Below are 21,860 nucleotides of genomic sequence, written 5' to 3'. Positions count from 1 at the left end.
TTTTGGGCTCACTAATGCCCCTTCTGTCTTCCAGTGCTTCATGAACGATATTTTCCGAGATTTTGTCGATAAATTTTTGAATATCTATCTGGATGATATTTTGATCTTCTCCAAGGATTGGGATTCTCATGTGGAACATATTCGGATTGTGTTCCGGATCTTGAGGGAGAATTCCCTGTATGTCAAAGGATCTAAATGCCTTTTTGGAGTACAGAGGATTTCTTTTTTGGGATTTATTTTGTCCCCGTCAACTATTGAAATGGACCCGGCCAAGGTACAGGCCATTCACGATTGGGTTCAGCCCACTTCTTTGAAGGCCCTCCAGAAGTTTTTGGGTTTTGCTAATTTTTATCGGAAATTTATAGCAAAATTTTCTAGTATGCCAAGCCATTGACTGATTTGACTAAAAAGGGTGCTGATGTGTTAAATTGGTCTCCGGAGGCTGTTTCTTCCTTTCAGGAGCTGAAGCGAAGATTCACCTCCGCCCCGGTTTTGCGGCAACCTGATGTCTCACTTCCATTCCAGGTAGAGGTGGATGCTTCTGAGATTGGTGCAGGAGTTGTTTTGTCCCAAAAGGATCCTGTAACATCTAAAATGAATCCCTGTGCTTTCTTTTCCCGAAAGTTCTTTCCATCTGAACGTAACTATGATGTGGGGAATAGGGAAATGTTGGCCATGAAATGGGCATTTGAGGAGTGGAGACATTGGTTGGAGGGAGCTAAGCATCAAGTCGTGGTCCTCACTGACCACAAGAATTTGATTTACCTAGAGTCGGCTAAGCGCTTGAACCCTAGACAGGCTAGGTGGGCCTTGTTTTTTAAACGTGTTGATTTTGTGGTTTCTTCCTGGAACAAAGAATGTCAAGGCAGACGCCCTCTCTAGGAGCTTCTTTGCTGATTCTCCTGTGGTGACCAAGCCTGCTACCATCTTAGGCGAAGGGGTAGTTCTTTCTGCCATCTCGCCCGATTTGTGACGTGCTCTGGAAGAGTTCCAGGAGGACAAACCTGAGTGTTGTCCCAGTGGAAAGTTGTATGTTCCTGACCAGTGGAAGAAGAGAGTGATGTCTGAAGTTAATTGCTCTGCTTTGGCTGGTCATTCAGGTATTTTTAGGTACTAGAGATCTGGTGAGTCGGTTTTTTTGGTGGCCCTCCTTGTCTCGTGATGTCTGGAATTTTGTGCAGTCCTGTGGGACGTGCTCCCGGTCTAAATCGTGTTCTCTCTCTAGTGGGTTGTTGATGCCTTTGCCTGTCCCCAAGAGGCCATGGACCCATATTTCAATGGATTTCATCTCTGATATGCCTGTCTCTCAGAGGATGACTGTTATTTGGGTGATTTGTGATAGGTTCTCTAAGATGGTTCATCTTGTACCACTCCCTAAGTTGCCGTCTTCCTCTGAGTTGGTGCCCCTGTTTTTACAACAGGTGGTTCGTTTGCACGGGATTCCTGAGAACATTGTATCTGACAGAGGAGTCCAGTTTGTGTCTAGATTTTGGAGAACTTTCTGTTCCAGGCTGGGAATTCAGTTGTCCTTCTCTTCTGCTTTTCACCCTCAGACCAATGGGCAGACAGAGAGAACAAACCAGACCTTGGAGTCATATTTGAGATGTTTTATTTCTGCTGATCAGGATGATTGGGTTTCATTTTTGCCCTTGGCCGAATTTGCTTTAAATAATAGAGCTAGTTCTGCCACTTTGATGTCACCTTTTTTTTGTAACTTTGGGTTTCATCCTCGATTTTCTTCAGGGCAGGTGGAGCCCTCTGCCTGCCCAGGTGTTGACACTGTGGTGGAGAGAATGCACCAGATCTGGGACCAAGTGGTGGATAAGTTATCTCTCTCCCAGGAAAAGGACCAGCGGTTTTCCAACCGACATAGGACCATTGGTCCCCAGTTTAAGGTTGGTGATATGGTGTGGCTATCATCAAAAAATATTGCTATGAAGGTGGCTTCTCCTAAGTTTAAGCCTAGATTTATTGGACCTTACAAGATTGTGGAGATTATTAATCTGGTCTCTTTTCGTTTGGCTCTTCCTGTCACATTTAAAATCCATAATGTGTTCCATAAATCTTTGTTGAAGAGGTTTGTTGAACCTGTTGTTCCGGGGGTGGCACCTCCAGACCCTGTATTGGTTGAAGGTAACATGGAATATGAGGTAGAGAGAGTACTGGATTCCCGTCTGGCTAGACTCCAGTATTTGGTTAAGTGGAAGGGTTATGGTTAGGAGGATAATTCCTGGGTCTCTGCCTCTGATATTCATGCCAAAAGATTGGTGCGTGCCTTTCATCGGGCTCACCCTGATCGCCCTGAAGGCGTAGTTGAGGGTTCGGTGACCCCTCCTCAAGGGGGAGGTACTGTTGTGAGTTCATTTTCCCCTTCATTACTGAGGCCCGAGGAACTCCCTCTTCTGGTAAAGAAAGGTAGTGAGCCTGATTATCAAACACCTGAGGCTGATGATGATGACTGGCTGAGTGGAGTTACGGACTGGATATAAGGCTGCCGACGCCCTTCTGCCCTGCGGGTGATTTCTCTGTGGGATCCTTGGAGACCAGTCTGAATTCCTGCTCTAAAGCTAAGTTTGCTGCTCAGCCTTTTGCTTTTGTGCTTTGACTTTGTTTGCTTTGTTTTTTCTGGATTTCTGCCATTCCCTGCTGGGGTGTGCTGAATTCATTTAGCTCTTTCTTCTGAAAATACCTGAGTGCTGATTTAGTTTTTGAAGCCTAGCTGCTTCAGGGCCTTTTTCATATCAGCTTGTTGGCTTATGTCTTTGATAGGGTTTTGGCAGATTGCAGACAGCAGCCTTCCTGTCCTTTCCTATCTAGGTAGTTGCGGGCCCCGTCTTTGCTCAGTCTATCTTTCTGTCTGTGTTAGTATTTTCATCTTGCTTCACCGTCATACGTTGGGGGCTGTCTATTGCTTTGGGGTCTGCTCTGGGGCAGTTTAGATTTCCCTTTTCTTTCTTTAGGCCTATGTAATTCTCCGGCTGTGATCGAGGGGTCTAGGGCTTCGTAGGAACCCCCCACGGCTACTGCTAGTTGTGTTGATAGGTTCAGGGGTCTGCAATCTGATAGTTGCCAACTTCTCTGGTTTTCTGAACTTAGCTTGTATTTCTGCTTTTGCCTCCTACGGTGACTCATTCATAACCGGGATCCCCGGATGTCGACCTGATGGCGTCTCGCCTCAACAGGAAAGTCCCACAGTTTCCAGGTCTCGAGACCCTCTGGCAGTGGGCGCAGACGCTCTGGCCGTTCCTTGGTCGCAGTTCAAACTCCCCTACCTATTCCCTCCTCTGCCGCTTCTTCCCAAGCTGTTGAAGAAGATCAAAGCAGAAGGAATTCCAGTCATTCTCATCACCCCGAATTGGCCCAGAAGGTCTTGGTTCGTGGACATTGTCAACCTTCTCGCCCCCTGGAAGCTTCCAGACAGGGCAGATCTACTGTCTCAAGGCCCGATTTGCCACCCCAATTCTCGGCCGCTCAATTTAACGGCGTAGCTGTTGAGACCAAGGTTTTGAAACGGGCAGGATTCTCCGATCGAGTAATTCATACCATGGTCCGAGCAAGAAAGCCATCATCTTCCAAAATGTATTATCATACTTGGAAGGCCTATTTCACCTGGTGTGAGGCCAATGACATCGCGCCCATGTGCTTTTCGCTCCCTTCTGTTCTGGCGTTTCTTCAGGCAGGGCTGGATGCGGGACTTGCCCTCAGTTCTTTGAAGGGTCATGTTTCGGCGCTGTCTATTTTATTTCAGAAGACGTTGGCCTCCCGCCCTCTGGTCAAAACCTTTCTTCAGTGCGTGGCTCACACGGCTCCTCCGTACCGAGCGCCCGTGGTTCCATGGGATCTTAATCTGGTTCTTGAGGTTCTGCAAGTTCCTCCTTTTGAACCTCTCAGGGATGTTTCTCTTTCTCTCCTTTCTTGGAAGGTAGCTTTTCTGGTGGCCATCACTTCCATCCGGCGCGTGTCGGAATTGGCGGCTCTTTCTTGCTGCTCGCCTGTTTTTGGTACTTCACCAGGATAAGGTAGTTCTGCGGCCTCCGCCCTCGTTTCTTCCGAAAGTGGTGTCCTCCTTTCACCTCAATGAGGATATTGTTCTGCCTTCCTTCTGTCAGAGTCCATCTCATCCTCGGGAGCGGTCCTTGAACAAGCTGGACCTGGTCAGGGCGCTGAGAGCCTATCTGTCTAGGACGGCTTCCCTGCGAAAGACAGACTCTTTTTGTCATTCCGGATGGGGCGCGGAAAGGTCACCCGGCCTCCAAGGCTACTATTGCTCGCTGTATCAGATCGGCAATTTTGGAGGCATACCGGGTTAAGCATCGAGTGGCTCCTCCGGGGATCAGAGCGCACTCTACCCAGGCAGTGGGTGCTTCCTGGGCGGTACGCCACAGAGCTTCCGCGCTGCAGCTTTGCAAAGCTGCAACCTGGTCATCGGTTCACACGTTTGTGAAATTCTGCAAAGTCCACACCTACGCTTCGGCGGACGCCAGCCTAGGTAGAAGGATTTTGCAGGCTGCGGTGGTGAGTCCGCTGGCCTGATGGAAGTTTGTTTCCCACCCCAGGGACTGCTTTGGGACGTCCCATGGTTTCTGTGTCCCCCAATAAGGCGAACGAGAAAACAGGATTTTTGGGTTGCTTACCGTAAAATCTGTTTCTCGGAGCCTTCATTGGGGGACACAGCACCCTCCCATGTTCTTCAGCTCCTGTTCTTTCTTTGGTTGATTGGTTACAGTTGAGTTGTTTGTTCTGTTTTCAATCTATTCTGTTGCTTCTCCTACTGCTTTCTCACTAACTGAGGAATTCCCTGCCGGTCGGTGGGGTGTACACTGCAGAGGAGGAGCTAACTTTTTTTGTGCATAGTGTCAGCCTCCTAGTGGCGGTAGCATACACCCATGGTCTCTGTGTCCCCCCAATGAAGGCTCCGAGAAATAGATTTTACGGTAAGCAACCCAAAAATCCTGTTTTTCTCCCATTCTACCTGCCATAGCTGAAGATTTTTAACTGTGATCCTAAATGTTTTTAATCAAAGGTCCAAGTGACTGAACATCTGGGTGCTCACCTGTCAGCTGTGTCTTTTGCCAAGACTGTGGGCTTACAAATGCTAACATTTGGCTTACTTCAGACTCTAGTACATGGAATCTAATAATTGCATTAAAAGAAAAATTACAAGTATTGTGTTGTCACAGGGACAAAGCACATACTCTCGGCAAATTAAACAAGTGGAAGATGACATACAGCAACTACTTAAGAAAATCAATGAGCTCACAGGTATGCCACATTGTTTTTGCTTTAATTGATTTGAAAATGAACACTTCACCTATACATCACATCTTCCTTTTCAATAGGTATTAAGGAGTCTGATACAGGACTTGCCCCTCCAGCCTTGTGGGACTTGGCTGCTGATAAACAGACCCTCCAAAGTGAGCAGCCGCTCCAGGTGGCCAGGTACCAGCCCTCTTTCTTTATAATTTTGTAGGTGTATCTGATGTTATTAGCAATTAGGTATGTATTACATTACATTTCCTTGTGGTGAGACTGTAGGGCCAGGCTTAGGGTACCGTTACACTTAGCGATGCACCAGCGATCCCGACAACGATATGGATCGCTGGTGCATCGATAAGTGGTCGCTAGTGAGCTGCCACACGGGCAGATCTCACCAGCGGCATCGCTGGGGTCTGGGGTCGCTACTTACCTGTCAGACGTGGCAATCCTGACGTCCGCCCGCGTCGCTTGTCGGCGCCACAGGAAGCGCCCAATGAGAAATGATCCAGGACCTTCTCGCGCGACCAGCGATAATCAGTGGGGGAGCCGGTCGGAGGTAAGTATCACATGTAGCGATATCGCTAGCAATATCGCTGCTACGTCACAAAATCGGTGACTTTACAGCGATATTGCTAGCGATATCGCAGTGTGTAACGGGGGCTTTAGGCTTCAGTTGGGTAAATGCTAATCAGGATATAAACCTCACACAAAGTTTAAATAGGACACCTGCCAAGCATTCATGTATCCCTTTATAAGCATGTGTGGGTGCGAGGTTATTGATGTCACGTGCCTTCTGTTGCAGAACTAAGTGATATTGTAGAACTCTCTTATTAGTAAAAACTGCTGCCTAATTTAGTAGTAAGGGCACAGTAAGCTTTCATGGTAATGATGTCAGAGAGCATGCATTGCATGTAGCATGAATTTTACCAGCTCTTGTGAATTTACACTTAATAATCTTCGACTAGACAGTCTTTAAAGTGTGCCATATGCATCAACATTCGGGTCAACTATATACTTATTAGTCTAACTTCACACCACCTTTATCTGTTATGGTGCATGCCACATTTTAAGCCTCTTCTCTTTCCTACTTTGCCATGAGACATATGAAAAAACAGGATTTTTGGGTTGCTTACCGTAAAATCTGTTTCTCGTAGCCTTCATTGGGGGGACACAGAGACCATGGGTGTATGCTGCATGCTGCTGCCACTAGGAGGCTGACACTATGCACAAAAAAAGTTAGCTCCTCCTCCGCAGTGTACACCCCACCGACCGGCAGGGAATTCCTCAGTGAGAAAGCAGTAGGAGAAGTAACAGAATAGATTGAAAACAGAACAAAACTCAACTGTAACCAATCAACCAAAGCAAGAACAGGAGTTGTAGAACATGGGAGGGTGCTGTGTCCCCCAATGAAGGCTACGAGAAACAGATTTTACGGTAAGCAACCCAAAAATCCTGTTTTCTCGGTCGCCTTATTGGGGGACACAGAGACCATGGGACGTCCCAAAGCAGTCCCTGGGGTGGGAAAACAAACTTCCATCAGGCCAGCGGACTCACCACCGCAGCCTGCAGAATCCTTCTACCTAGGCTGGCATCCGCCGAAGCGTAGGTGTGGACTTAGTAGAATTTCACAAACGTGAACCGAAGACAAGGTTGCAGCTTTGCAAAGCTGCAGCGCGGAAGCTCTGTGGCGTACCGCCTAGGAGGCACCCACTGCCCGGGTAGAGTGCGCTGTGATCCCTGCAGGAGCCACTCAATGCTTAACCCGGTAGGCCTCCAAAATTGCCAATCTGATCCAGCAAGCAATAGTGGCCTTTGAAGCTGGGTGACCTTTCCGCCACCCATCTGGAATGATGAAAAGACGGTCTTTCGCAAGGAAGTCATCCTAGCTAGATAGACTCTCATCGCCCTGACCAGATCCAGCTTGTTCAAGGACCGCTCCCGAGGATGAGTTGGACTCGGACAGAAGGACGGCAGAACAATATCCTCATTGAGGTGAAAAGAGGACACCACCTTCTGAAGGAAAGAGGGCGGAAGCCGCAGAAGTACCTCATCCTGGTGAAGTACCAAATAAGGAGAGCGGCAAGAAAGCCGCCAATTCCGACAGGCGCCGGATGGAAGTGATGGCCACCAGAAAAGCTACCTTCCAAGAAAGGAGAGAAAGGGAAACATCCCTGAGAGGTTCCAAAGGAGAACCTTGCAGAACCTCAAGAACCAGATTAAGATCCCATGGATCCACGGGCGCTCGGTACGGAGGAGCCGTGTGAGCCATGCCCTGAAGAAAGATTTTGACCTGAGGGCGGGAGGCCGTCTTCTGAAATAAAATGAACAGCGCCGAAACTTGACCCTTCAAAGAACTGAGGGCAAGCCCAGCATCCAGCCCTGCCTGAAGAAACGCCAGAACAGAAGGGAGCGAAAAACACATGGGCGCGATGACATTGGCCTTACACCAAGTGAAATAGGTCTTCCAAGTATAGTAATAAACTTTGGAAGATGATGGCTTTCTGGCTCGGATCATGGAATTAATTACTTGATCGGAGAATCCTGCCCGTTTCAAAACCTTGGTCTCAACAGCCACGCCATTAAAGTGAGCGGCCGAGGATTGGGGTGGCAAATCGTGCCTTGAGACAGCAGATCTGCCCTGTCTGGAAGCTTCCAGGGGGCATCCGCGAGAAGGTTGACAATGTCCGCGAACCAAGACCTTCTGGGCCAATTCTGCGATGAAAATGACTGGAATTCCTTCTGCTTTGATCTTCAACAGCTTGGGAAGAAGAGGCAGGGGAGGGAACAGATAGGGAGTTCAAACTGTGACCAAGGAACGGCCAGAGCGTCGGCGCCCACTGCCAGAGGGTCTCGAGACCTGGAACCAAACTGTGGGACTTTCCTGTTGAGGCGAGACGCCAGCAGGTCTACATCCGGGGTTCCCCATCGACGGCAAAGCAGATGAAACACCTCCGGATGTAGGGACCAATCTCCCGCCGTGAGACCCTCGCGGCTGAGAAAATCGGCGGCCCAGTTGTCTACACCGGGAATGTGTACCGCGGAAATTGTCGGAACGGAAATCTCTGCCCAATGAATAATCTTGGACACTTCTGCCAGGGCTGAGACACTTCGTGTCCCTCCTTGGCGGTTGACATATGCCACCGCTGTGGCATTGTCTGTCTGAATCCGGACAGTCAGCCCCCTGAGGAGCCTCTCCCAGTGGACGTGAGCCAGATGGATCGCTCATATCTCTAGGACGTTGATCGACAGAGCTGATTCCTGAGTCAACCATCGACCCTGAACAGTGTGATTGCGGAACACTGCACCCCAGCCGAGGAGGCTGGCATCCGTTGTTACAATCTGCCAGTGAATGGGAAGAAAAGACCGACCCAAGAGGATGAGAGGTGACGTCAACCATCAGTTGAGTGACCGCTTGACCCGGTATGAAAGTCGAAATGGGTGATCCAGGGAAAGGACAGACCTGTTCCCCCGATACAAGATGGCGTGTTGGAGAGGTCTGGAGTGAAATTGGGCAAAGGGAACCGCCTTTATTGCCGCCACCATCTTTCCCAGGACTTTCATGGTTGTTCGGAGAGATGGAAGTCGTATGATCTGCAACAATCGTACATCCTGCTGCAGTGAGCCAATTTTTTCTTGTGGGAGAAAAACCCTCGATCGCCGAGTGTCGAACAATAGACCCAGAAACACAAGACGTTGTGTCGGGACAAGACAGGGCTTCTTCCTGTAGACGAGCCACCCGAAATTGGACAGGGTGTCGAGGACGATGGTAAGACTTTGGCGAGCTTGATGAAAGGATGGAGCTTTGATCAGAATGTCGTCGAGGTACGGAAAGAGAAGGAGACCTCTGATTCTCAACAAGGCCATCAACGCCGCCATGATCTTTGTAAATACTCTGGGTGCGGTGGCGAGACCGAACGGCAGTGCAACGAACTGGTAATGTTCCTGGCGAATCGCACAACGCAGGAACTTCTGATGCCCGGAGAATATGGGAAGATGTAGATAGGCATCTTGAATGTCTATTGAACACATGAACTCCTGCATCTCCATGGAAGCGATTACCGACCGAAGAGACTCCATTCGGAAGTGACGCAGTCGGACTCTCTAGTTGAGTAACTTGAGGCCCAAGATGGGCGAACTGTCCCGCCTTCTTTCGGTACCACAAACAGGTTTGAATAAAATCCTGTGAAACGTTCTGATTCGGGAACGGGCACAATCACTCCGGAATTGAGGAGAAAAGCGATGGATGCAAAGAACCCCAGAACTAAGGCAGGATCCTTTGGAGGTCGGGAGTCGAAAAAACGATCCCGGGGACAAGAAACTAAGTCTATCTTGTATCCTGATGATACAACTTCCCTGACCCAAGTGTCCTCTACTGAGGCAAGCCAGACGTCTCTGAAGAAAAGGAGTCGACCTCCTAATTGGGAAGGACCCCCGGGGGTCCGTTGATAGACATGCTGATGTGGACCGTCCAGATCTGGACCTGGAGGATCTGACCTGGGAGGAGTGAGATCGCCAGGAAGGAGTGGGTCTGAAAGGCACCTTCTTCCTATCCTGGCATGCCTGCGGTCTCTGTTGGTTAGAGAAGTTCTCTGCCGTATTGAAGCGGCGGAAAGACCGAAAGGGCCGAGACTGACGTCTTAGCGGAGGTCTGCGAGGCTTGGACTGAGGGAGGAGGGAACTCGTGCCCCCAGTGGCGTCCTTAATAATCTGGTCCAGCTGGGATCCGAAGAGCCGCGCTCCCTGAAAAGGCAGATTGGAAAGGGACTTTCTTGAAGAGAAATCCACCTGCCAAGCTTTGAGCCAAATTGTACGTCGGACTGCCACCATGTTGCTTGACGCCTGAACTGCGCAGGACGCGGCATCCAAGGAGGCAGAGAGTAGATAATCCCCTGCATGGGAGATCTGGTTGGCCTGATCAGCCAAATGCCCTGGTTGTGCCTTATCTAGGATGCCCTTGCGGAGATCCTCTGCCCAAGTGGCTATGGCCTTCGCTACCCAAGTGAAGTGAAGGCTGGGCTTAGCACCGCTGCAGCCACTTCAAATGCTGACTTTGCTAAAGATTCTATAATTCTATCATTAGAATCTTGTAACGACGTCACACCTGAAATCGGGAGGACCGTGTTGTTAGAAAGTCTGGACACGGGTGCGTCTACCGAGGAGGAAGCAGACCAGTTATCGGTGAGCTCTTTGGCAAACGGATACAGCACGCCGAGGCACTTCCCTCTTTGAAAGCGCCTGGTCGGATTTTCTCTTTCCCTGGTAAGAGTCTTGCCAAACTCAAGAGTGGGAGGAGAAGACCCTGGAAGATGTTTCTGCCCGTCTGAACGAAACCTCCTGATCTGAGGATTTCGCAGGGGAGTCTGAGATTTCGAAGGTGTGGTGAATCGCAGCAATGAGGTTCTGTACTGTAACCTTCATGTCCGCGTCCTGGTCCGAATCCAGCTCTAAAAACGCTTCACCTGACTCGGGTGAGGAGGCACGGGAGGGCGACTGCTGGGAAGGACTATGTGGGGATGTGAGGCCAGGAGAGGATTCCGGCCGGAGATCCTGCCTGGGTCTTTTGCGGCTTCTGCTGGCTGGCTCAGATGGAATGTCTTGCGACCTGCTGGACCCTGCAGAAGTGTCCAGGGGCAACCTATCAAGAACGGCCACTAGGGACTGAGACACTCTGGTGAGGTCTGCCACAGATTGTGAAACAGACGAGGCCCAGCCAGGGATGGGGAATTCGCTTTCACGTGGCACAATAGATGGCTCCTGAACGGGGTCAGGGAAGTCTGCGATTGCAAGAGGGGCATGCGACGAACTGGACTAGAGTGCCCGTGGGGGCCGGCTACGCTCAGACTTAGAGTTAGACATAAAGATGGAACAGAAGGACCCTGAAGAAAAGCCGGAAGGTTGGGGAACAGAAAGGCAGAGGAGGGTGTCAGTCTGCAGTTGCAGAACTACTCACGGTCCGGTGTCCCCCAAAGCGCTGTACCAGGCTTGTGAGAATTGCAGGACCCCAGCAGGGGATAGCTGACATCTGTCTATCGTCTCCGGCTGACAGGCTGCAAAGATGGCGGCAGCCTGAGGTGGATGAAAAAACACGGTTCAGGAGGGCCAAGAAGGGCGGAGTTAGCCAACTGAACTAAAGGAAACCGCCCCTCTTACCCAGCCACAGGCCAAGAGAGGCGGTGGGAGGGCCTAGGAACGGGCGGGAGCGCAGCCGGCCTATGAGTGGGCGGGGGGTGTGGCCGCGACAGGCGCGAAGGCCTAAAATGAAGCCGGGGACTAAATTAGAGACGGCGGCCGCCTGTCAGCAATGGGCGGCGCGGAAGTGCCGCAACGCTGCAGCGGCCACACACAACGAAGATGCCGCCAGAACCGCGCCGGAAGATGAATCCCCCGATGAATACAGGCGGGGGGAGACGAGGCCCGCACCGCAGTCGGGGCCTAGGTGAAATGCGGCGACCGTCGAAGGCGCGGGCCGCATCCTGCAGCGCTGCCTTGGTGCCGCTCCAATGTATCCTTGCGGTGGTTTGCTCCGTGCGCCGCGCCTCTGCTCCAATAAAGGTACCTTCTTTATCCAACGCTGTCTGTTAATCTTTCCCGTGTCTGCGCCTCTTCCGACCGACAGGCTCTGGTGGGCGAGTGGGTGGGAGGCGTTTGGCAAGGACCATCCGTCGCTGGCCCGCATCTGCGCCAAGCTTCTGGTCCGCACGGAGAGCTATGAGGATACTGGGTGGCAGTACACGCCGTACTCATAGTCTCTTTGTGGGAGTACAGTTGTGACTCTTCACACTGTATCCCTCCGGAAACCTGAAAAGGAACGACGCACACTGAGGTAGATAAGGGTCTAATGAGAGACCCGTGTCCACCTCCTACTGACACTAAGCTAAACTGAGGAATTCCCTGCCGGTCGGTGGGGTGTACACTGCGGAGGAGGAGCTAACTTTTTTTGTGCATAGTGTCAGCCTCCTAGTGGCAGCAGCATGCAGCATACACCCATGGTCTCTGTGTCCCCCAATAAGGCGACCGAGAAATAACTTTTTACAACGAACTGTTAGGAACGTTATTTTCTTGTAGCATATTGAACTAGTCGTCTGGTGCATTTATCTTTGTAAAGCTTTCCCATTGTCTCCTTTCTCCTTTTCCATGGGTTGTCTGTGTTGCAATTGGATTGCATCTATCAGCACTTGTGACTTTTTTTATTCAGTTTTATTGTATTTACAGTTGATTTTTACCTTACAAACTAAGTACAAATTGTAATTGCATATTTATCCTTTTTTTTCCAGATGCACAAAAATAATAAATGCGGACTCTGAGGACCCTAAATATATAATTAATGTGAAGCAGTTTGCAAAGTTTGTGGTAGACTTGAGTGACCAGGTTGCTCCTACAGACATAGAAGAAGGAATGAGAGTTGGGTATGTTGTTTTTTTTTCTCTTTATTTACTGAGCAGTTAAAGCTTTATTTTTCTAATTAGTTAAGGCATTAAAAAAGGTCACACATAATCTGGCACAGATTGTTAAATAGCTTTGTAAGGATCAAATATAATCACAAAGCTTACAATAGCAACAATAAACACAATAAAAAACAACTCCTGTGAGATCTGAGCAGATCTCTGGGCAGAGAGAAATTCTGTGTTATTGTGTCTTAAAGTACTGTCACACTTAGCGATGTACCAGCGATCCTGACCAGCGATATGACGCGGTCAGGATCGGTGGTACATCGCTAAGTGGTCGCTAGTGAGCTGCCACTCAGACAGATCTCACCAGCGACATCGCAGGGGCCGGGGGTCGCTACTTATCTGTCACACTAGGCGTTCCTGCGTTCTCCCGCCCGGCTCCACGCTCGTCTCTCCACAGGAAGCGCCGCAGGAAGCTGACGACGAGAAACAGTCCTGGACGTTCTCGCGCAATCAGCGATAACCAGCGGGGGAGCCGGTCGTAGGTAAGTATCACACACAGCGATGTCACTAGCAATATCGCTATAACGTCACAAGTTATAGCGATATTGCTAGCGATATCGCTTGGTGTGACAGGCCCTTTAGATGTGTTGGTTTCATTGTACGCTGCGCTGAGGTTATATTTGAATCCTCGAAAAAATGGATTTAGATTGGACTCCCACAAATCTATAGAGTACAGTGGCGGAAGGACCAAAATACTATGTTCAGGAATTGGGTCTGAATGGCAAATTGACACTTGATTATCTGATATATTGTTCCCTATGTATCTATGTACAGTGTGGACAGAAACAAGTACCAGATCCATATCCCACTGCCTCCAAAGATTGATCCCACAGTGACTATGATGCAGGTAACTTTTTCCTAGGCTAAATATGATACAGCTTGTGTGGGCTCAGCCTCTGGCTTTATTTTACTTTTTATCACACTTTTTATTGCTATACAGTGTCTGTTTTCCTACATAGGTTGAAGAGAAGCCTGATGTTACATATAGTGATGTTGGAGGTTGCAAAGAACAGATTGAAAAATTAAGGGAAGTTGTTGAAACTCCGTTGCTCCATGTAAGTACTTGTATGGTAATTTCTGCTATGTTGCAGTTAACCTAAAACAAATCTGTTAGCTTACTCATAGACAGTGTCCAAGGTATTCTTTCAGTATTCTTAGTTCCCAAATGACATTTTTTTTGTTTTGCCTACTAGGACAGCTGACATGTAGCTGAACATGCTGTTACTATACAGGGTGATGTTATGCTGACAGTCACTTTTAGTCAGTGACTGTTCTAAAATGCTAGTGTGATATTTTGGATACTGTGGGTTTTTGTTTTTTTTTTAATGCTGCACAGTTGTGCTGTGATTTTCAAAATCTTTGCTGCAAAATGTGACGGTAGCCTTAATGTGATCTTCCTGTTTGAGTCTTCATTATACAATTAAGGCCTCATTAACACATTCGTGTTTAAACACATGAAAAAATGGTACCTGTGTCATCAGTGTTTTGGAGCAGTGTGCCATCAGTGTATGGTCTGCTTTTACCATCTGTGTGTCCTCATTGTATTTGACAGATGGATAAATGAATTACAAAGCGTCTCCTGTCTTTTGCAATGGTAAACACAGACCGCACACAGCTCCCATCTAACTGCTGTATGTGTTTTTCACAGACCGATAGAATTTTATTGACAGTTCATCTGTGATACTGGAAAAAAATGGACATGTCTCTCAGTTTTGCATGGAAACACATCATGTTAATCCATGGCAGGAGGTGCGGAGAAGCTGCCACGGACCTACCTGTCCAACAAGTGTACAGCATCGGTCCCTTGTGCTATTATAGGGGTTTTTTTCTCTGAAATGTGGTTTGTGTCAAACATCTGGCTGAGTTCATATAGCCAGGACCTGCTGATCATGGATTTGGCAGCATGTTTCAGGTCCTATTTAAAGGGGTTCTCTGAGAATGAGAGAAAATGGGGTCTCATAGAATTCAAACTGCAGCCCGTCCTAGTCATGTGTCAGGACGGGCTACAGACTGAATACATGCAGCTCCCAAGACCTATGTCTCAACTGACCAGCTGTATGAAGCATACCTCAGTCAGTGGCTGGGAGAATGGCTATGATATGTGAAGAAATAATATCTTTGTCACTGAGCACAAAGGGGGTTATCTTCAGCTCCATCCTCCTCAATATTTTAGTTTCCATTTGGGTGCAGTCAGTCTCTGATAGTACATCATGGGAAGGGGTTGATAATATTCTGTAGCTTTATATTTGCTTCTGAGTTTTTAGAGTAAAGTGCTGTATATGTTGCCCATATTTGGAGCCCAATCTCCAATAGCGCTGCTTTAGTTATATATTGGGTCATATGCCGACAGCTTTCAGTCACTTAGGAACAGCTAGCCTAACCCTCATTATTACTATCGGTTGTGGAGCACTGCAACTTCTTCCTCACACTGAAATGACAACAACTTGAAAAGTTAATTTGCAATTGTTTTACATGAAGCAAGGACATCAGTAGTCAAGGAAATATTACAGGTCCCCCCATGCTATATTATATCTGTTATTTGTGATATGGGACCTGTGATGCACCGTTCACAGGACAAAACCTGAGCACATCCTGACCTGTGTTTAAATAACTGCATTTTCAAGTTGTAGACATATGCCTATTATGCTGTATATCTGTTTCCACAGCCAGAGCGATTTGTTAATCTGGGTATTGAGCCCCCAAAAGGAGTGCTTCTGTTTGGACCTCCAGGAACAGGAAAAACTCTCTGTGCACGTGCAGTTGCTAACAGAACAGACGCCTGCTTCATCAGAGTAATTGGCTCCGAGCTGGTCCAGAAATATGTTGGAGAAGTTAGTTGCTGCTTTTTTTTTTCCTTTGCCATAATTGGATACATTTAGCGAGCCAAGTCAGTATGTTATTTTACTTAGTCTTTTCTATTCTTTTTGTTTCTCCATAGGGTGCACGAATGGTTCGTGAATTGTTTGAGATGGCCCGGACCAAGAAAGCCTGTCTTATATTCTTCGATGAAATTGATGCCATTGGTGGTATGTATTGCCAGTAATCTTATAAGATTGAAACATAACATGCTACGTAAATATGCTTTCTTCCATCTAGGCTTTATTTGAGAGTGACAATCTGGGAAGTAGTGCCTTTTGTCGTTATGACATTAAGAGCAGGTAGTAAGTGATGTGTGTAACTTTTCTCATAAATGAAAAAAAATGAAAATGAAACTATTTAAGAGCCCTGCACTCAGAAAATTAGATGTTTTCCTCATTACTAGTAGCTCAAAGGGCTTGAAAAGCCACAAGACACCCAAAACCTATCCAGTAAAATCCATGCTGTCAAAGCCAAATGGCCTTCCATTCAGGTTATTTGTAAATGACTTTTTCAGGCAGAATCCTTCTAAAAAAAAGTGCTGCAAAAAACAAACATAATGCACAGCAGTGCAAAAATGACATTTCTGTGCATGTTTAATCTTTTGTTACTACTTTTTCACGCTTCAAGATTTGGAAACCATGCAGTGGTTAAAAAAAGAGGCTAGATATAGTTTAAATTACAGAGAAAAATGCCGGCCGCAGAAGCGACGGCAAAATCACCAGCAAAGCCTCTATAGGAAAAAGACAGTTGGCTTTTTTTCTGAAGCAACATTATCTAGGAGAATCTCTGCAGGTCCACCAGTATTTTTACCTCCTTGCGGACATTTGCAGTAATAATACGTCCACGCACCCTGGGCCTATTTTACCAGGGACGTATTATTACTCCATGGCGATCGTGCAGGAACACAGGCTGTGCGTGCGCGATCACTGCCGGGTGTCAGCTGATTCTGACAGCTGACACCCAACACTAAGTGACATGGGCAGTCCTGCACGCTCCTAGCGCTTTAACCCCCTAAATGCTGCGATCGAATACGATCGCAGCATTCCGGGAGCCGGTGGAGCAGTGACAGCCCCTCTGCCCGTGAATCGGTGACCCCCCCCGCGGCGCGATGCGGAGACCCGTGACCCAATGTCATAGTGACGACATCTGGGTCACCAGGGTAGGAAAGTTGATGATCACATTACATGATCGGCAACTTTCTCTTTTAGTGCAGAGCTGACAGTTTGCATAGCATAGGGATGCTGCTGCATCCCCATGCTATACAAGTGATCAGCCTGCAAAAAATGATAGTTCCCTAGTGGAACAAAGTAAAAATAGTTATCTTTTTTTTTTTTTCTAGTAAAAATATTTAATAAAAAAAGATATTGTATCAATAAATGTATGAAAAAAAAATCTAAACAATAAAAGTACTTATATTTGGTATAGCCTCGTCCAGAATGACCTGATCTATAGAACTGTCCCACTAGTTAAACCCATTTAGTGAACACCATAAAAAATAAATAAATAAACAAGGCAAAAAAACCAATGCTTTATCATCATCATTGCCAAACAGAAAGTGGAATAAAACGCGATAAAAAAAGGATATAAATAAATGTGGTACCGCTGAAAACATCAACTTGTCCCGCAAAAAGCAAGCTGCCATACAGCTCCATAGCGATCAAATAATTATTTTTTCTCAAAGTTTTTGTGTAAAAGCACCAAACCATAAAATAATAAATGTGGTATCGCTGTAATCGTACTGACCCGAAGAATAAATCTGCCTGATCAATTTTACCACACGTGGAACGACATAACCCATCCCCACCCCCCTCCACAAAAAAAAATACTGAATTGCTGGGTTTTGTTCATTCTGCCTTCCAAAAATTGCATTCTATTCTAATCAAAAAGTCATGTGTCTGAATGGTACTAATAAAAACTTTAACTCGTCCCGCAAAAAAACAAGCCATCATATGACTCTGTGGACTAAAATATGGATAAATTATAGCTCTCAAAATATGGCAATGAGAAACAATTTTTTGCAATAAAAAGCGACTTTCTCGTTCGCCTTATTGGGGGACACAGAGACCATGGGTGTATGCTGCTGCCACTAGGAGGCTGACACTATGCACAAAAAAAGGTTAGCTCCTCCTCCGCCGTATACACCCCACTGACCGGCAGGAAGTTCCTCAGTTTAGCTTAGTGTCAGTAGGAGGTGGACACGGGTCTTTGATTAGACCCATATCTACCTCGATGTGCGTCGTTTCTTTTCAGGTTTTTCCGGAGGGATACAGTGTGAATAGTCACATCTGTAGTCCCACAAAGAGACTATGAGTACGGCGTGTACTGCCACCCCGTATCCTCATAAGTCTACAGCAGGACCAAGACCCCTAACATGGATGTGGCGTTCCAGATGGTCCTCGCTCCCCGTCTCCCACCCACTCGCCTACCAGAGCCGGTCGGTCGGTTGAGGCGCAGGATACTCTCCTTGAAACAGTACGCTGGATGAAACGGATCAGGAGGGTAAGTATGAGACCTGAGTCCCATTCTCCCCTGCGGGTTCCACGCCAGGCCACTCCATGGATTCTTCGGCAGCGGTCGCTGTGACAGTGCTGCGACGCCTCCGCGTCGCCTCCAGGCGGCCGCTGCAGCTATTTAGGCCCTGGCTGGTTATCGGACAGCGCTTCCCCCCCCCCTCTGCCGGGTCCTAGCTGTCCTCAGTAGCAGCCACCGCGGCGGTTCTGCGACGCCTCCGCGCCGCCCTGTGCTGACAGGCGGCCGCCTCTTCTAATCCAGGCCTCGGCTTCATCTGGGGCCTTGTCCGGCGTCGCGGCCACGCCCCCTTCTCCATTCTCGGGCGGGCTTCCCTCCCGCCCGCTCTAAGCCCGCCCACGGCCTTCTCCCCTCAGGTTGAGCGTCCCGGAGGCGGCGCCGTCCCTCCCACCCTACCATCTTAGCGGGCGGCACCATTTTTATCATCGGCGCCTAGCCCCGCCTACCTCCCTCCTCTGCATCTGCAGGAAAGCGCGCGCTTCCTGCTCGGCTCCTCTCTGGCTGCCGCCATTTTCGCAGCCTGTCAGCCGGACGCTGTTCCCTCAGCCGTGCCCCTGCAAGCCGGACGAACCGTGCATCTCCATTTATTGGAAGCTGCGATAGGACACCGGACCGTGAGTAGCTCTGCATACTGCAGACTGACACCCTCCTCTGCCTCCTGTCCCCCAACCTTCCGGCAAGGCTTCAGTGACTGTCCGTCAGTATGTCTAATTCTAAGTCTGACCGCGCTCGTCCCCCTGCCTCCTCTGGCACCTTAGTCAAGTACTTTGCGTGCTCTTCTTGCAATCGCAAACTTCCCTCAGGTCAGTCCACTCCCCTCTGCCTGGACTGTAGCAATCCAATCCAGCCCGACGCCGCTCAGGAGCCATCCATAGCCCCAGTGGTGAGTGAGCCCCCCATGCCGGGCTGGGCCTCCTCTCTATCACAGTCAGTGGCAGACCTCACCAAGGTGTCTCAGTCCCTAGTAGCCGTTCTGGACAAGTTGCCCTTGGGAGCTTCGGCGGGACCCAGCACGTCTCATCTGAGCCAGCCAGCGGCAGTCGCAAGAGGCCCAGGCAGGACCTCCAGGCGGAGTCCTCCCCTCGTCCTACCTCACCCCATAGTCCCCAGCAGTCTCCCTCTCAGGCCTCCTCTCCCGAGTCAGGCGAAGCGCTTTCGGAATCGGAAGGGGTCTTAGAGCTGGATTCGGACCAGGATGCGAACATGAAGGTTACGGTGCAAAACCTCATTGCCGCGATTCACCATACCTTCGACATCGCTGACGCCCCTGCAAAATCCTCAGATCAGGAGGTTTCGTTCAGACGGGCGGAAACACCATCCAGGGTGTTTCCCTTCCATTCTGAGTTTGGAAAGATTTTTACAAAGGAGAGAGAAGATCCGACCAGACGCTTTCAAAGAGGAAAGCGTCTCGGCGTGCTGTACCCGTTTGCTAAAGAGCTCACGGACAACTGGGCCGCTTCTCCCTCGGTGGACCCTCCCGTGTCCAGACTTTCTAATAATACGGTCCTTCCGCTGTCAGGTGTGGCGTCTCTAAAAGATTCTAATGATAGGATCATAGAATCTCTAGCAAAATCTGCCTTCGAAGCGGCATCAGCAGCGGTATGTCCAGTCTTTGCTTCTTCTTGGGCAGCAAAGGCCATATCCACTTGGGCAGACGACCTTCGGCAGGGCATTCTGGATAAGGCACGACCAGAGCATTTGGCCGATCTCGCCAATCAGATTTCCCATGCGGGGGATTATCTGCTTTCTGCCTCCTTGGATGCCGCATCTTGCGCAGTTCAGGCGTCAAGTAACATCGTGGCAATCCGACGTACAATTTGGCTCAAGGTCTGGCAGGCGGACTTGTCCTCTAAAAAGTCTCTGACCAATCTGCCTTTTCAGGGAGTGCGTCTCTTCGGATCACAATTGGATCAGATTATTAAGGACGCTACCGGAGGTACGAGTTCTCTTCTCCCCTCCAAGCCTCGCAGACCTCCTCCAAGGCGTCAGTTTCGTCCCTTTCGGACTTTCCGCCGTTTCAATACGGCGGAAAACCCTTCCAACCAGCAAAGGCCACAGGCACGTCAGGAAAGAAAGAAGGTTTCCTTCAGGCCCACTCCGTCCTGGCGGTCCCACTCTTCCCAGGGAAGACCGTCTAGATCTGGACGGTCTACATCCGCATGACTACCATCGGTCTCCCGTGGGTCCCTTCCAATTGGGAGGTCGACTTCTTTTCTTCAGCGACGTCTGGCTCGCCTCAGTAGAGGACGCTTGGGTCAGAGAGGTTGTATCAACAGGATACAAAATAGAGTTCATTTCTCTTCCACGGGATCGCTTCTTCCAATCCCGTCCGCCGAGGGATCCGGCCTTGGTCCCGGGGTTCGGTTCGGCCATCGCCTCTCTTCTCAGTTCCGGGGTGATTGTGCCCGTTCCCGAATCGGAACGCTTCACAGGGTTTTATTCAAACCTGTTTGTGGTGCCGAAAAAGGACGGGGCAGTTCGGCCCATTTTGGATCTCAAGTTACTCAACAAGAGAGTTCGCCTTCGCCACTTCCGGATGGAGTCTGTACGCTCGGTAATTGCTTCCATGGAGGAGCAGGAATTCATGGGTTCCATAGACATCCAAGATGCCTATCTACATGTGCCCATATTTCCCGGACATCAGAAGTTCCTGCGGTTTGCGATTCACCACGAACATTACCAGTTCGTCGCGCTTCCTTTCGGGCTCGCCACCGCTCCCAGAGTCTTCACGAAGATTATGGCGGCGTTGATGGCCTTGTTGAGGATCAGAGGTCTCGTTCTTTTTCCGTACCTCGACGATATCCTGATCAAGGCTCCCTCCTTTCAACAGGCCCGCCTAAGTGTGGCGATCGTTCTAGACACCCTGTCCAGTTTTGGGTGGATCGTCAACCGGAAAAAGTCCTGTCTGGTCCCTACTCAACGCCTTGTGTTTCTGGGCCTTCTGTTCGACACTCGTCGGTCAAGGGTATTTCTCCCACAAGACAAGATCCTTTCCCTGCAGCAAGGCGTGCGATCATTACAGATCACACGATTTCCATCCCTCAGGACAGCCATGAGGGTCCTGGGGAAGATGGTGGCGGCGATAGAGGCAGTTCCCTTTGCCCAATTTCACCCCAGGCCACTCCAGCAGGCCATTTTATCCAGGTGGAACAGGTCGGCTCTGTCTCTGGATCGTCCGGTTCGCCTTTCATGCCGGATCAAGCGGTCTCTCAACTGGTGGTTGACGTCTCACCTCATTCTCTTGGGGCGGTCTTTTCTTCCCGTTCACTGGCAGATTGTCACTACGGACGCCAGCCTCATCGGCTGGGGTGCAGTGTTCCGCAATCACACTGTTCAGGGTCGATGGTCGACTCAGGAATCAGCTCTGCAGATCAATGTCCTAGAGATACGAGCGATCCATCTAGCTCTCGTCCACTGGGAAAGGCGCCTCAAGGGCCTGCCTGTCAGGATTCAGACAGACAATGCCACAGCGGTGGCGTATATCAACCGCCAAGGGGGGACACGGAGTGTCTCAGCTCTGGCGGAAGTGTCCAGAATTCTTCAATGGGCAGAGACCTTTGTTCCAACGATTTCCGCGGTTCACATTCCCGGCGTGGACAACTGGGCCGCCGATTTCCTCAGCCGCGAGGGTCTCGCGGCAGGGGAATGGTCCCTACATCCGGAGGTGTTTCATCTGCTCTGCCGTCGGTGGAGAACTCCGGATGTAGACCTCATGGCATCTCGCCTCAACAGGAAAGTCCCACAATTCGTGTCCAGGTCTCGGGA

The 21,860-nt window shown here is 49.3% G+C and overlaps 1 protein-coding gene across 1 annotated transcript in view; it reads left to right on the top strand.

The window, feature by feature from the left end:
• PSMC2 (proteasome 26S subunit, ATPase 2) overlaps positions 1 to 21,860 on the top strand; it is a 54,510-nt gene that overhangs the window by 17,325 nt on the left and 15,325 nt on the right. The window contains exons 3-9 of the mRNA XM_073573634.1: positions 5,181 to 5,262; positions 5,340 to 5,439; positions 12,531 to 12,662; positions 13,482 to 13,554; positions 13,667 to 13,762; positions 15,374 to 15,538; positions 15,646 to 15,733. Coding sequence (XP_073429735.1) covers positions 5,181 to 5,262; positions 5,340 to 5,439; positions 12,531 to 12,662; positions 13,482 to 13,554; positions 13,667 to 13,762; positions 15,374 to 15,538; positions 15,646 to 15,733 — 736 coding nt within the window. The remainder of the gene's footprint in view (positions 1 to 5,180; positions 5,263 to 5,339; positions 5,440 to 12,530; positions 12,663 to 13,481; positions 13,555 to 13,666; positions 13,763 to 15,373; positions 15,539 to 15,645; positions 15,734 to 21,860) is intronic.

The sequence above is a fragment of the Dendrobates tinctorius genome, unplaced genomic scaffold (assembly GCF_039654945.1).
Source record: "Dendrobates tinctorius isolate UK_male_01 unplaced genomic scaffold, ASM3965494v1 ptg000035l, whole genome shotgun sequence".
In the NCBI taxonomy this organism is placed as follows: Eukaryota; Metazoa; Chordata; class Amphibia; order Anura; family Dendrobatidae; genus Dendrobates; species Dendrobates tinctorius.
The sequence above is the reverse complement of the archived record's forward strand: the minus strand, read 5'-3'. Positions and strand labels throughout refer to the sequence as shown.